Consider the following 16,942-nt stretch of genomic DNA (forward strand, 5'->3'; position numbering starts at 1 on the left):
TTTTCTATAACCCTTAATTGCTTAAGGGTTGAACTGGTCAAAGTGGAGAATTTTCCTAGTTATTTTGTTAGTAATTTCTTCTAAATGGAATCTTCAGAACTCTGAATAACAAAAAAGACTCCAATTTTTTCTAAAGACATAAAGGTTTTTGGCTAAACTTGGAGGCTGTCAACCTCGGGAACTTTTCTCTGATGATGCAATGGAACTGGAAATCTCCCTTGGAAAGCTTCAAAATGATGAAAGATTTTTCATTTGTTATAAAAATTAAAATTAGGAGTGCTTCTGTAGACTTCAGCAATTAAAGAAAGGATGTATATTCAATTTTGCAAAAGAATTTTCATTGGAGTTGGTAAATTATTGTATGTTCTACAGAAATGAATTTTGAATTGTTTAATTTGTAATTTGTTGTATCTGACTTCAATCTTCTGTTTTGTTCAGTGCAGAATTGGTCTTAGAGGAGAAAATAGAATACAATGATCTTGTAGATACTGTTGAAGATGGAACTATTTCATCTATTAGCTTGCAAACTAATGCACTGACCCTTGAGGATAAAGAGGCTAATTCAACTGATGGTATATTTTGCATTTGCAAATACCTAATCTTGGTTTTTCTTCAATTTCCAGTTTCCAGGTTCTGAAACCCATCTGCATATTGCTCTTTCTGAAAACAAGTCTAAATTTCCAACTTTAACAAGTGATAAGTAGTACATATATGTACTTGGTTTCTATACAAAATATGCTACCTATGCTTCTTTTCGACTCAAAGTCATTGGACATTTTGTTAATATAATACCCCATTTTTGATAAGGTGTATGATGATATTATTTTTATAGATTTTAATGGCATTGACTTAGCAATTTCTCATCCCTTTCTTACTAATTTCCGATCATTGTGCATGACAAACTGTTAGCTTACTTTTGCAATGAACTATGATCAGATTCACTGCCAAAGAATGGTCCAAATGACCGTGGAGATCCTAATGATCCTCGTGTAAGATTGAAACGTGATTGTGTGGGAATAATGGCAGCATTTAAGCTTAGGGATCCTTCTAATCATCTTGTTATTTTGGCCAATACACATCTTTATTGGTAAGATGGATGCAGCTTTGGTTTATTTTGTGTAGTTAAGATCCTTGTTTTTGGTCTAGTGCTTCCATCCCCATGTCTTCGATAAATATTCTCTCCTTAAAGTCATGGCTCCTCCTTCTCTTTTATGTGAATAGTCGAATACTCGTGGGTGCAGGGTTTATGCACTTCTTGCAATATTTCCTTTCAGCCCTTCTAAGAATTCTGATTGTTCTCTACCCGTATTCTACTGGCTTCTTGAACTAACATTATCGGAGTTTCTGAAAAACAGGGATCCAGAATGGGCTGATGTCAAGCTTGCACAGGCAAAGTACCTTTTAAAGCGCTTGGCTCAGTTTAAGGAAATTGTTTCAATCAAATATAACTGCAGACTGTCTGTTATTTTGGCTGGTGACTTCAATTCTATACCTGGAGATAAGGTTTGTTTGTGAATGCAATGTTGTTGAGGTGTCTTTAGTTCATTTCTGCTATTGAGTTTCTATTTATGTTGTATATGATCTTATTTTTCAAGTGGTTTTCCATAATAATAAAGTTAGGCTTACTGGCCTTGTTTGGCAATACTTTGTGCTTTGTACTTCTGATAGTATGTAAGTACGAAGTACATACTTGTATTTTTGTACTTTTACTTAAAAAACCGTTTTGATAAAAATTAAAAAAAAAACATAGTTTTCAAAGTAAAAAGTAAAGAAGATATATTAGGATGTTGTGCACATGTGCATGCCACATGACATCCACATATGCCACCATGTGGCATATACATGTTTTTTGATCAAACATATACATGTTACTAAATATATTCAGATTCCACATGGCACAAAACATGTCACTAATGTTAACAGTCAAGTGCACTGATCAAGAAACATGTCACTAATATTACACTCAAATGCCACGTGACATCCATATATGCTGCCACATAGTAGATACATGTCGTTGATACCAAGAAGTAAATCAGTCCTCTAAATCTGATGTAAACTTGATTAAAAAAAAAAAGAGAAGAAAGTGGAGAAAAGAAGAGGAAGAAGAAGAGTCCAATGATCTCCTCTCTCCGCTCACTAATCCTTTTGTTAATCTTCATTTTCTAAGTTAATTACAAGTATGTCCTTAAGTGGGCGGCCAGCTAAGCAAGAACTTAAAATAAACTTATAAAAAGAAGTAACATACTCATTAACAAATAAAATAAATAACAAACTACATAAATAAAAGAATAGATACCAGGGCCCATTTGGCCCAGTCTCTCTACACTCCCCCTCAAGCTGAGCATAGATGTCAATCATGCCCAGCTTGCTTATATAATGTGTCAGCTTCCCTCTTGAAACACCCTTGGTCAAAACATTAGCCAAATGCTCTTCTGAAGAGATAAATGGCAAGCAAACCCCCCTGAAGCAACTCTTTCCTATATAAAATGTCTATAAACCTCTATGTGCTTAGTTCTGTCATGTTGAACAGGATTATATGCAATGTTGATAGCTGCTTGGTTGTCTATTGAAGGCATTTTTTTTAACTTAAATAATATTTAAATAAATTAGAACTCAAATAAGTGGGTTGGCTAGTCTGCTAGCCAAATCATTAAAACTATAAAAAAGTATCCCATATGGGAGTTCCCTCTCTTTAAGTGGGAGGGACAGGTGTCCTTCACCTAGAAGGAGGTAGTTACATAACTACCCCACTCCCTATTTAAGCTCCTTAAGGGGAAGCTAGAAACACATAGAGAGACTCTTCGGAGAAAATTTTCACAAGAGATTCTTAAGAAAAGCAAAGATAAGGAGAGAAGAAAAGAGAAGTGCTCAAGGGAAGGCAAGGAAGGAAAAGTCTCACTAATACAGGTAGAAAAAAGAAAGTCCTCTCTGTAAATACTTTCTATATATATGTCTTTTGCTATGCATCCTTCTTCCTCTTTTATTTTCACTTTTGAGAAAGGAAATAGAGGGAAATAAACCATCTACAATCAGGTGCCTTTACTTAGTTGATTATGGTCCCTCTTTCAAGACAATGTTAGGGATTAAACCATCTATAGTCTAATTCTCGAAGACTGATTATGGTTCCCTTCAAATGAAAATGAAGAGTAGAGGGGAATAAACCATCTACAACTAGGTGCCTCTCCTTGGTTGGTTATGGTCCCTCTTTCAAGACAAAGTTAGGGAGTAAACCATCTACAATCTAAATTTCAAAGGCTGATTATGGTTCCCTTGAAATGAAAATGAAGAGCAGAGGGATGAAAATTGTTTACAATCAAATATTCAATTTGATTGACTACAGTTCCCTTTTTGTATGCAAAATTCCAAATATTAAGGCTGTCTACAATCAGAATTTCATCTGATTGACTACAACTTATTGTGAAGAAAGGAGTGAGAAGGAAATTTTCTTTGTATTAAAAAAAAAAGAAAATGTATTGCTGTATAGTTTCTCAATTGTATTTTCTTTTTCTTTCTTCTCATTCTTGTACACTTGATGTAAAAGAAAAGCAAATGAAAAGTTCTTTTTAAGTACCCTATTGTTCTTTTCTTTTGTTCTATGCGTTCATTTCTCTAAGTCAGAATCAAAAGGTGTTCTCTACTTTCTTGTGGGGATGTAATTAAGGGGAACAATCTGTATGATTCTTTAAATGGGCCTTACCCAAAATAATAAAAACTCAATCACTTGATTGAGTGAATTATGTTGCATGAGAATTTATTAAAATTTTCACACCAACATTGTCATAGTAGAGCATCATTGGCTTTTCATAGTCAACTCCTAACTCTTTTAAAAGTGATCTCAGTCATAGTACTTTGACACTTCATGTGCCATTGCCCTGTATTCTGCTTCGATAGAGGATTTGGCAACTACAGTTTCTTACTCCTCCACGAGACAATGTTCCCTGCCACCAAATCACAATATCCCAAGGTGGATCTCCTATCTTCAATACATCCAGCCCAACCAGCATCAGTGTATGCCTCTAGCTTCGCGTGTTCATGCTTAGCAAATAGAATACCTTTCCCTGGAGTACCTTTCAAGTAACACAAAACTCTTTCTACAACAGCTAAATGTGTATCTCTGGGATAATGCATAAACTGACTAATAACACTCACTGCATAGGAAGTATTCGGCCAAGTCATGCAAAGATATAACAACTTCCCAAGCACTCTGAAACACTTCCCTATCAGGCAAAAGTTCACCATCAGTAGTAAAAAGCTTATGATTGGGATCTATAGGGGTGGAAGCCAGTTTAGCATCAAGTTTATCAGTCATTGCAAGGAGGTCGAGAACATACTTGCATTGAGAAATGAAGATACCATCCTAGATCTAGAAACTTCAATTCATAGGAAATACCTAAGATCCCCTAAATCCTTGATCTGAAATTCAGAGGTAAGAAATCTTTTGAGTTTACCCACCTCTTGGGCGTCATTACGTGTGACCACAATGTCATCAACATAAACAATCAAAAAAGTCACCAAAGAGCTACTTCTTTTCAGAAACAAAGTAATGGTTAGATTGAGTTTGTGTGCAACCAAAGGAGAAAAGAGCAGCCCTAAATCTCTTAAATTAGGCCCAAGGAGATTGTTTGAGACCATAAATGGATTTATGCAGTTTACACACCTTCCCTTGCATTTCCTTTCCATACACCCCCAGAGGTAAAGACATATAGACCGCTTCATGTAGGTCTCCATTCAAAAAGGTATTTTTAACATCAAATTGGTGGAGAGGCCAATCGAAAGTAGCAATTAGAGACAACAAAACCCGAACTGAAGTCATCTTGGCCACAGGAGCAAAAGTCTTAAGGTAATAAATACTATACATCTGAGTATAGCCTTTACCAACCAATAGGGCCTTAAACCTCTCAGTAGTGCCATCAGAATGATACTTAATGGTGAATACCCATTTACAACCTACTGGTTCCATTCCTTTACGAAAATCCACAATATCCTAGGTATGGTTCTTATGCAAAGCATCCAGTTCAATCATCATAGCATCCCTCCATTCAGGTTTAGATAGGGCTTCTAATACAGACCTAGGAATCACATGGGAAGAGATAGAGGCAAGAAAAGAGTAGGTATGGTTCTTATGCAAAGCATCCGGTTCAATCATCATAGCATCCCTCCATTCAGGTTTAGATAGGGCTTCTAGTACAAACCTAGGAATCGCATGGGAAGAGATAGAGGCAAGAAAAGAGTAGGTATGGTTCTTATGCAAAGCATCCAGTTCAATCATCATAGCATCCCTCCATTGTGAGCATCGGAAAACGGGCTCACTTTGCCACTTGGGCTGGAAATAGAGTTGTCACCCATCAGTTTAGGAACTGGAGGTGATGGGACCTCTAGGAATAATTTTCGAAAAGCATTTTTATTTTTTTGTAGCGACTCCAAAGCCCAAAGCACTGGCTAAACCAATCCGGGTAGGTCTCGGATGGGAGAGGGATGAGGTAGGCACCCCTCTCCTGAGTCCAATAGGTGGGGCTCACATGGGATCCTAAAAAAGGCATATAAACAATTGTTTAATTAACAAAAGCATGTTAACAACAAATAAGAATATAATCTACCTCATTGAAATCACAATGAAACTATTTGATTAAGTGATTAACACATAGACATGAGGGATGCTCGAGAGGTGGCACAAATGACAAACTAAAATTCAAATCAGTTAAATTTAACCCAACTAGAATGTGATCTACCGAAAGTGATCAAAAGAAGAAATAAAATAAAAAATAAAAATAAAAATAAACCAAGAGACAACAATGCTTCAAATCCCTAATGGCTAGTAGTTTAATAACAGCATAAAAGAAAATCTACCGATAAAACTAGGTGAGAGTACAAACCTACTGGAGCTGGTTCAGTGGAATTTTATCATCGACTCTCTCAGCTTTTCCTCTCCTCAGATAGAGAAGAAAATAATAACAAATAAAGAAACAAATAAGATAAAAACACAGAAGCCAAGGAATGGCCTTACCTGAGTGGGACGTCGCCTGGGACCGAAATCGATTGCTGCAAAGGATGCCCGACTGGATCTCGAGTGAGCTTCACTAGATCTGAGGAGAGAAAACTGAATTGATATTTGTTTCTGGCGTAACCGGGGAAGTAGATTTTTTGTTCCCATCAAGAAGACAATGAGCAGTAGCTCCGACTTCAAACTTGAGTGCGAGTGAAATAGATATGCTGATGAAGATGTGATTTCGTGAAGAGAAAAACAAAGGTTCGCTGGCGGTGAGAAATAGGGAAGGGAGAGCTGTCGTTGCCACTAATAACCACTGCCTACCGTTGTGTCAAGAAAGAAGAAGACGAGCAGAGGTTTTTCGGTTGCAGTTTGGTAGAAGATAGGGGACAGTTGGGGTGAAGAAAAGAGAGAGAATGCGAGGAAAAAAGGAGAGAATGGACGGGAATGGAGAAGACTACCACTGGTATGCCACCGCTGCTCTCGTCATTTCTAGTTCAGTGGTGATAGAGGAGCAGAGACAAAAATAGAAGAAGGAGAAGCAAGAAAAGAAGAAGAAGAGAGAGAGAGAGAGAGAGAGAGAGAGAGAGAGAGAGAGAGATTAGAGAGGGGACAGGTAGATCTACCGTCGCTACTCTATGTCGAAGGAAGAGAATGAATAGTGGATTCTAGCAGATCCGAGAAGAAGAAGATGAAGGAGAAGGAGAAGGAGAAGAAGAAGAAGAAGAATGAGAAGACTAAGAGAGAAAAAGGGAGTAAGAGGTTGGAGGAGTAGAGAACTATCGGGAGGGGTGCTGCCGTTTTGTTTCGATTGAGAGGAGGAAGGGGAATAGTGTATTCCTTCCAATTTTTCAGATTGTTCCCATTAGTGCGAAACAAAGTTTTGGCTAAATTTATAATAAGTATTAGGGGCATTTTCGTAATTTTGGGGAATTTGGGGGGTATTTTTGTAATTTAAGATAAGTTTGGTCAAATCGAGTCAACAGGTGGTCAAACCGGGGTTTTGGATGAATGGCTCAGATTTTGGGTAAAAAATGGAGGGTTGAGATGGGTCTTACCGTGGAATGGGGTTGTGCAAGTGTGGGCTAGCGAGATTGGCCAAAACAAAATCTTTTTAGATGAAAGGGTAAATGGGGGGATTTTTGACTGAAATTTGACGGGGTAGGGTTTTTGAAGGTGCTGAGTTGTTTGGTGGGGTTGGATCGGGCCAAATAGGCCCATATTGAACAGATTTGGAAATGGTTTGATTCAGCTAATCTAGGGGTTCGGAACAGAATCTAGGTATGATCAAGCGGCAAACAGGGTCTGTTTTGGATGAAACTTCTCAGGGTAGGGTTTTTGGGTAGTCTAAGATGATTGGTAAAATCAGATTGAGGCAATTGGGCCTGGATCGGGCAGATTTGTAATCCGGTTAATCTGAGACCTTGAAATGGAATCTTGGTGCAATAGAGGGGTAAGCAAAGGTGTTTTGCGCTGAAATTTCATATGTAGGGGTTTTTTGGTATTCTGGGGTGATTGGAAATGTTTGATTGGTTTAGATGTGTTTGTATCAAGTGGATATGGGTTGTGGATGTGAGAAGGGTAGAAATGGAATCTTTGTTTGATGGACGGGTGAACGAAGGAATCTTGAGTTCAAATTTCATGGGTAGGTGTTTAGGGATGTCTTGGGTTTGATGGTTGTGTTTGATCTAATGGTTGAGGTGTGAGGGTTGATCGGGGCCATCGAATAGATATCGAGCATGTTTAACGGTGGATCTGAGGTCTCTCGGGGTGAAATTTGGGTTTTCTAGGTTTTTGGGTGTTTTGGAGAGGTCAGAAGGGTCTGATCGGGTGTTTGGGGTGAATTGGAGGCTTAGGTGGCGGACCAAGCAAAAATCGGGTGTTGATAGCTACTCTTTGTTGTGAGGTAGGAAACTACGAAACGACAAAGACTAAAAAGCAGCACGTAGAGATTTTTGCGAAGGGTAGGCTTGAAAGAAGGGTGAGACGATGCAGGAGGATTACTGTGACGGAAGGAAAAGTAGGAGTTCCCGTGCAACATTGTTTCATTATGTTCGGGTCATTTTATTCTTGGCAAAGTAACCATCCCTAGGTATCAAGAACCTTCGGAATCAGGGTACATTTGCCGTAAAAGAAAACAATCAAAACAACTGATAATAAGAAAACTGTTTATTTTGAAAAAGGACCCCTCCTAGGTATCAAAAACCTTGCGGAATCAGGGTAAATCAGGGTAAAATTGCGAAAATTTCTGATGCGGGTTAAAACATAGAGGTTGACATGACCAACGGAATTTTCTGATGTGGGTCAAAGCATAGAGATTGACATGACCAATGGAATTTTCTGATGTGGGTCAACAAAAACTGGTTCTAGGATAAAACTGCTAAAACTGAATCTGGGATAAAACTGTGAAAAACTGGACCAAAGTAAATCTATTACCAAGAAAATCATGTTAGAGACAAACAAATCATTCATTAAGACAAAGGTTCAAAATTCTTGCAAAGCACTATCACAAAACACCAGCAAATATTCTTTAGTTTTTTTTAGAACATTTTGAAAGTTTTTTAGTAACTACTTTTTTACATAACACAATGTAAAATAAGAGTTTCAGATATTATTTATCATTGATTTCATTTTTTTTCTATTTTTTTATATCTTTTTTTTTCTTTCTATTTTCTCCAATTGTATACCATCTCTATTTATTCAATTAAAACTAGTGTTAGTCAAAGAAAGGAGATTTACAAACGGGATTTTTAACGCGGGTCAAGGCATAGAGGTTGACATGACCAACGAGATTTTCTGACGCGGACCAAAGCATAGAGGCTAACACGATCAATGGGATTTCTGACGTGGACTAAAACACAAAGGCTGACATGACCAACGGAATTTCTGACGTGGGCTAAAGCATAGAGGTTGACATGACAAACGAAATTTTCTTATGCGGGTCAAAGCATAGAGGACATAACCAACAGAATTTTTGATGCGGGTCAAAGCATAGAGGCTGACATGACCAACGGAATTTCTAACGTGGGCCAAAGCATAGAGGCTGACATGACCAGTGGAATTTTCTAACGTGGGTCAAAGCATAAAGGCTGACATGACCAACAAAATTTCTGACGTGGGCCAAAGCATAGAGAGGTTGACATGACGAATAGAATTTTCTAACATGGGTCAAAGCATAGAGGCTGACATGACCAACGGAATTTTCTGGCATGAGTCAAAGCATAGAGGTTGACATGACCAATAGAATTTTTTGACGCAGGTTAAAGCATAGAGGATGATATGACAAATGGAGTTTCTAACGCAGGTTAAAGCATAGAGCCTGATATGACCAAAGGAATTTCTAGCGTGGGCCAAAGCATAGAGGCTGACATGACCAATGGAAGGCAGATGTGGGTCAAAGCATAGATGCTGGCATGACCAACAGAATTTCTAACGCGGGTCAAAGCATAGAGGCTGATATGACCAACGGAATTTCTAACACAGGTTAAAGCATAGAGGCTGACATGACCAACGAAATTTCTGACGTAGGCCAAAGCATAGACTGACATGACCAACGGAATTTCTGATGCAAGTCAAAGCATAGAGGCTGACGTGACCAACGGAATTTCTGACGCGGGTCAAAGCATAGAGGCTGACATGACCAATGGAAGACAAACGCGGGTCAAAGCATAGAGGCTAACATGACCAATGGAATTTCTGACGTGGGTCAAAGCATAGAGGTTGACATGACCAACGGAGTTTCTGACGCGGGAATAATCATCAATAAATCCAAATGCAACGAGAATAATCATCAATAAAAATGATAAAGTACTTGTAACCCCCCATAGTAGGCAAGTTCACAAGACTTTAATTGCTTACTGAATAAGAATATCTACAATGCTTTGCAGGTTCACAAGACTCACAATGAAGAATCGATAAAGACACTCCCTTAAACATATTGGGAAGCAAATGACTCAAAGCAGAAAAAGGTAAATGACCTAATTAGAAATGACATAACATGACTCTATCAATAGACTCTTGCAAAACAGACTCTAAAGCTACTCCATGAGGTGGTGAAAGACTCCTATCAGGTGTGTCTAACAAGTATATTCCATTTGCCTCATGGTCACTCCCAATCGTCTCTGAGATTTTAGGTCTTGAAAAACACAATGGGTAAGAAAAAAGGTTATGCTACAATTCATGGATTTAGTCAAGTTGCTAATAGATAAAAGATTGGTATTAAGTTTGGGGACGTGAAGGACAAATGATAAAATAAGGGTGTCAGAGGTCTTGATATCCCCCTTGCTAGAGATGGGAGCAAGAGGCCCATCAGCAAAAGATATCTTCTCTTTACCAGAGAGGAGATGAGATGAACAAAAAAAGGTTAGACAAACTGGTCATATGGTTTGATGCACCAAAATCAATAATCCAAGGGATTTTATGAGTACCTAAAACATAAGCATGATTTGCAGAAGCACGAATACCTGAGTGAGAAAATGCGGATGATGATGTGTTGCTTGAAGAGTGGGATGTTGAGATAGTGGTTTCCAAGTGATTCAATAACCTTCCATACTTCTCAAAATTTGCCTCCACTGCTGCCAATTGCTCCATGGCTGACTTTTCTTCACTCTCCTTATTCCCTCCTTCAGGCACTGTGGCAACATTAGCATTCTTAGGCTTTCTTGTCTGATTATTCTTCTTAAAATTGTTGTTATTCCTAAACCTATCCAAGAGAAGATCTGGATGAAGCTTCCAACAAGTGTCTTTAGTATGCCCCGATTTCTTATAGTATTAGTCAGACCCTTCGGCTTTATTCTAGCATGTGTAATGTGTTCTGTAGGTGGACTCTGTAACTGAACCTGCCGCCTACTCTCTTCATTGCTTACCATAGCATATGCTTGGGCAAGAGTGACCTCATCCTTGGCCAGAATATTCAGCCTAGTAATGTCGAACTCAGGGTTGAGTCCTGTAAGAAATTCAAACACCCTGTTTCATTCCACTAGTTTCCTAAAAGTCTTTGCATCCTTAGTACTCTCCCATACAATTGTCTCCATAACATCAATTTCCTGCCATAGTGATTTCAGCATAGAGTAGTAGATTTCTACACTCTTCTCCCTCTATCTCAGATTTTTCACAACACTCTTCAGCTTATAGGCTCTTGCTACATTCAACTTCTATGGTCAAAGCATAGAGGCTGACATGACCAATAGGTTTCCGTAACATTGTCCCAGATCTCCTTGGCTGAAGACATCCAAAGATAATGCTGACTTATATGGGGCTGCATAGTGTTGACCAACCATCCGATTACTGTGCAGTTATCCTGCATCCATTTCTCATATGTAGGGTCTCTGCGGATTTCACCTTATTGCCTATGAGATACCCTAATTTACCTTTGCTACAGACATAAATCTGCATAGGCTGTGCCCAAGCTAGGTAATTGGTTTCATCTAACTTGGTCACTCCAGTAAAAAAGGAATCTACTGGGCCAAGCCTGGATATTGGCATTTGCTTGGACTCACTTCCAGATTGCTCCATTGATCAAACGAAAAAAAAAAAAAAAAAACTAGATTTTCAGACCTTATAAACTTAACCAAGGTCAAAACAGTACCCAGATACTTGACAACTAGGATTTCACTACACCCAGCTGTCGGGGAGGGAGAGAAAAGAGGCAGCCGCTCCTACCAGAGCTTCCCAATCTTCTTCAAGTCTTAACCGCACTAAGCGACACACCAAAAGCTTCTCCTTGACTTGTAACTTTCAAAGCTCTCTAGTCGGCTAGGGTTTTGGCAGAAAAAAATATAGGGAACTTATCTCTCCATACACTTTCTTCAACACTCCAAACCCTCTACCAACTAGGCAAAAGATCCTCTGATCTATAGGGAACTTATCTCTCCATACACTTTCATAATCGAAGGGTGTATGGGAAAAGAGAAAAGAAAAGAGAAGGGAGAAACCTGCTCTAATACCAAGAAGTAAATCAGTCCTCTAAATCTGATATAAACTTGATTAAAAAATAGAGAAGAAAGTTGAAGAAAGGTAGAAGATAGCAGAACAGAAGAAGAAGATGGAGAAAAGAAGAGGAAGAAGAAGAAGAGTCCAGTGATCTCGTCTCTCCCCTTACTAATCCTTTGTTAATCTTCATTTTCTAAGTTAATTACAAAGTATGCCCTTAAGTGGGCGGCCAACTAAGCAAGAACTTAAAGTAAACTTATAAAAAGAAGTAACAGGCCCACTAACAAATAAAATAAACAACACCCTACATACATAAAAGAATAGATACTAGGGCTCATTTGGCCCAGTCTCTCTACAAATGCCACATGGCAGCTATATATGATTCTACATGGCAGACACATTTCATTGATTATATTCAAATACCACTTGACATCTATATATGTTACTATGTGGCATACATTTGTCACTAACTACCTTCAAATGCCATATGAAATCCATATATGATATTACATGGCGTTCAACATGCCATCACATGGCATAGACATGCCATTGAATATGTTGAAATGCCGCGTGACATTAATATAAGCTACCACGTGGCACACATATCATTGAATACATTAATGTATCCATGCTTCCACGTGACATCCATATATGTTGGCATATGGTGGAGTGTATAAGTACTATATGTGTGGTTGGTGTACAAATTTTAAAAAGTATTAAGTACATGAAAAGGCTAAAAAGCACGAAGCATCGAAATCTAACTTCATGCTTTTCATAAAGCAAACACACTTCTGCTTTTTGTACTTTAGTAACATTTTAAAAAGTATTAAGTACATGAAAAGGCTAAAAAGCACGAAGTGTCAAAATCTAACTTCATGCTTCTCGTACTTTTACTTTGTTTTTTGGAAGTAAAAACACCTCAAGCAAAGACACACTTTTGCCTTTTGTACTTTAGTACTTTGAAAAGTACTAAAGTACTTTCAAAAAGTGCTGCTATACGGGCCAGAATTAAATCTTGTTCCAAGGAGTTTCTTTTGTCCCAATTTTCAATTATGTTATTATCTTGCCCTCTACCCATTGAACCCACTATTTGATAGTGTACTTTCTTTGCAATGAAAAACCTGTAGATGTTTTGACAGAGGGGTCCCTTTATCAATGTTTCCAATTGGCATTATTCTTGTATTATATGATTGTTGGTGCATGAAGAGTAAATTTGACAATAATAAGACATGTTTCTGATTGGTGTCAATTTATATTTTGTATGTTGTCATTATTATTTCTTATGGATCAGGATATCATGTTTCTATGTGCATGGAGAGAAGCCATTTTATTTATTTTGGAAAAGATATTGTATTAATAAAAAGCCATTTTGGTACAAAGGTAAGTACTCATTCTTTTTTATATGCAATAAAAATCTCTTAACAATCAAAAAAAGGAAAATTTATCAAAAAAAAATCAAGAAAAGGAAAAAGAAATATGATAAAAACTTGGCTTGACAAGCAAGAGAGTGTAGGTTCAGTCTAAGATCAGAACCTCCTCCCCTATTCCTTTATAGAATCAATTTTCCATCTTTGAAACCTGTCCCTCAGATAGAGCCCTGTTTCCATTTCCCTCTCATGGAATCAATGATATCCACATTGATATTGTTTTGGAATGAGACATGAGACACCTAACCCATGGGTATCGTGCATCAAAATTGGAAATTTATCAGGTAGGGTAGTTTCCAAGCAAAGTTCAGTGCTCAACAATAGTTTTGTAATGCAGTCCAACCTGTACTGGAGGAATCATTACAGATGAATGTTTGAAACCTCTTAAGGTCCATAGACACTTAGAGGAAGATTGTTGAACTGGAGACTGGACCTTTTTTTTCTTTGAAAAGCTGAAGCATCGTTGTATTAATATTAAAACGAAAAAGTATACATGGTCCTCTGTACAATGACTTTTTGTACAATATTCACACCCCTTAAGGACCCCCCCCCCCCCCGAAAAACTCTATTCTCAAAACAGATGAGGACAAATTTTCTCCTCTAAAACATTTGAGATTTGATATCCAGCTTTCAAACATATCTACTACTGTATTGATTATCCCCTCTGAATTTTCCTTGTGATCAAATAATCTTTCATTCCTCTCTAGCCAAATGGTCCACAGGACTGCTAAAGGCACAACTTCCCAGAAAGCTTTCCCTTTCTTGGATGGATCTTGAATTTGCCAACCAGCTAAAAGATCCTTGACTGTAGTTGGACAGCACCAGGATACAGGAATGGCCTTGTAAAAATGAAACCAAATTCTGGAGGAGAAATTGCAAAAAAGGAATAGATGACTCTAGGATTCAATCTCCATATTACAGAGTTGGCATAGACGGTCAGGTAGGATTGCTCCTTTGTCAGCATTTCTTTCGTTATACACTTCTCCCAAACTGCCATCGACATAAAGAACTAACTTTTGATGGAGCTTCTGTACACCAAATTGACTTGGATGGGAAGGACTGATCCAATTGACCTATCAGACCATGGTAGAAAGACTTTACAGTGAACTGCCCTGTTTTGATACATTTCCACCTTGAATCCTGAGCTTGTGTATTAATTTGCTGACCATGGAGCAAAGCTATCAGGTTAGATACCAGCTGCATCTCCCAATTATTGATATTTCTTCTAAAAGAGGGAGCCCATGATGGAGATGCCCCTGCAACTATACGAGTCATCAAGTAATGCTTCCTCATTGCTGGCTATTCTATACAGCTATGGGAAACTGTCCTTCGAAGCCCTCTCTTCACACCACAGGTCTTTCCAAAACTTATTCTCCTGCCTTCACCTAGCTGGTATGTGATTCCCATCATAAACTGAAGGGAGGGAAGCCTTAAATACCCCTCCACACTCCACAACCATATGGTGGCTTAGGGCCTTCTGCATCCTGCCCATTTCTCACCAATCCAGCATTCCCATATTTCTCCTCAATCACAATCCCCAAAAGTTCATTTGCTTCTGTAGAAAACCATCGAAACTAATTGCTCAAGAGAGTTGTATTAAAAGTCTCTACTCATGACTCTTCTTAACGAAACTGTCTAAAAGATGTTTTCTGATGGAAAGCTAGACGTATAGATGTATTAGGTTATTCCTTTCTCAGCCCCCTTTGGTGAACATTGGTGACTTTCAAGGGGCATTAGGGCATATGCTTTGAGATGCTGGCTTATTGACCAAAACCAAACAGAATGCAACCTTTCCATATTGGGGATACTACAGCTTTATTTTATTGTCATATTTTATATAAAGTGATATATTTAACTTTTGATACTTGAAAAAAAAAACAAAAGGCCAAACTTTGTTTTTGAAATAATTACTCCAAATGAAAAAAAAAAGTGAAGAGAGTTGGATAACCAATGCCATTTGTCTGTATCTTGTAGAGATCAACAAAATGATTTTATGGAATTCTGATTCTAGCTCGAGTTAGTTTCTCTCTTTTTTTTTTGCTTTTTTTTTCCTTCTTTTTTAATTTGTAGACCTTCAGAAGACATCTTTTTGCAAAATTAACAAAGGTACTTGGTTTAATCCTCTGATTATTGCTACATTTGCGTTTTCAGGTATACCAATATCTCATCTCTGGGAACAATTCGGCCATGCGACCTCTGGATAATTTGGAAGAGCTTCCAATTCCCCTTTGTAGTGTTTATGCATATGCTGGAGGAGAACCACCATTCACGAATTGCACACCTGATTTTACGAATACTCTTGATTACATATTCTTTTCCCCTTCAGGGTGTCTGAAGCCAGTCAGTTTACTTCAACTTCCGGGATTGGACTCTGCTGATGTAGTTGGTGGATTGCCCAACTACCAGCATCCAAGTGATCATTTGCCCATTGGTGCTGATTTTGAAGTTATCAAGACTTGAAGTTCCAATTGGTAACTCGCTTTACATGATAATTAATCTTATTCAATATTTAGATAGGAAGTAGAAAATAAAGAATTTGGGAAGCTGGGTTTGATTGTATTCATCCCGTCAGTTTGGAATCTCTAAGTTGTTTGCACTTTTGGGTAAATAGGAAGAACTAAGTTATTCTTTATCCTTCGTTATTTGTTATTACTAACATCCATCTCTCTCTCTCTCTATCTATCTATCTCTCTCTCTCTCTCTCTATATATATATATTACTTCCGTTCATTCTATTTAAAGTTTTAAAATGAATGTTTCATTCAAAGGGTCTCTTATCTCTAAACTGGGATAGGTTGTGTGTTATTTAGTTTCTGTTCAATATAATTTCCTCGCACTTGTTGGAGTGGTTCATGGTATTGGGTAACCACACGGTTAAATTTGTTTGGTTGTTAAGTTTTAAAGAAGGTAGAGAGTAAAGGAAGTATAATAAGTATTATGAAAATATTGACAAGAATAAGTTGCTTTATATTGCTGTTTCATAAATTAGAGCATGTGAAATTTGTACAATTGTACTTATTGAGAAACGTGAAATGTGCAAGGGCTAAGAGTATGAAAAAAAAGTTAAGAGAATTCTTGTATAAGTTGTATAATGAATACATGAATATGATTGCATCTCCAAGTGGGCAAATTAGTGAGAGGTCAAGTATTCAACTTCAATTGAGATAGGTAATGAGCATCAATCACAAAGAAAAAAAAGATGTGTTTAACTCATGTTTTTTCGAATGGAGGTTTTGGATAAACTGTTTCAGATTAGAATAATGGTTGATATGGCCAAAACTGACCATTAGTCAAAAGTTGCCAAGTGGTAGCAGGTTGCAAGCAAAGTTGTTAATTGACCTCACATCACGTTAGAAGGCTGAGCCGACTTTGCTAAGGTGACATAAGAGTAAAGGTGTAAAGTGCCTGTGGGCAGCCCGTGCTAAAGGTGGGCCATGCCATGCTGGCCCGTGGGTCACGGGCCGTGCCACCCTCCCCAGTGGAAAATTTGGGGGTCAACCCGGCATGGCCCACGGCCTAGGCCCAGGCGGGCCTGTGTCGTGCTGTGTTATGGGCTTGGGCCATGCCCGGCTGTAGGCCAAGCCGTGGGCTTGGGTCAT

At 38.1% G+C, this 16,942-nt stretch overlaps 1 protein-coding gene across 2 annotated transcripts in view; it reads left to right on the forward strand.

Moving 5' to 3' along the window:
- LOC104588062 (DNAse I-like superfamily protein) overlaps nucleotides 1-15,978 on the forward strand; it is a 36,941-nt gene extending 20,963 nt beyond the window's left edge. For both annotated transcript variants that reach the window (XM_010245869.3, XM_088895869.1), the window contains exons 7-10: nucleotides 439-572; nucleotides 937-1,087; nucleotides 1,356-1,503; nucleotides 15,496-15,978. In XM_010245869.3, coding sequence (XP_010244171.1) covers nucleotides 439-572; nucleotides 937-1,087; nucleotides 1,356-1,503; nucleotides 15,496-15,804 — 742 coding nt within the window. In that variant the 3' untranslated portion in view covers nucleotides 15,805-15,978. The remainder of the gene's footprint in view (nucleotides 1-438; nucleotides 573-936; nucleotides 1,088-1,355; nucleotides 1,504-15,495) is intronic.
- Nucleotides 15,979-16,942: the final 964 nt, after the last annotated feature.

Source organism: Nelumbo nucifera, chromosome 1 (genome assembly GCF_055504915.1).
Source record: "Nelumbo nucifera cultivar China Antique chromosome 1, China Antique-T2T, whole genome shotgun sequence".
In the NCBI taxonomy this organism is placed as follows: Eukaryota; Viridiplantae; Streptophyta; class Magnoliopsida; order Proteales; family Nelumbonaceae; genus Nelumbo; species Nelumbo nucifera.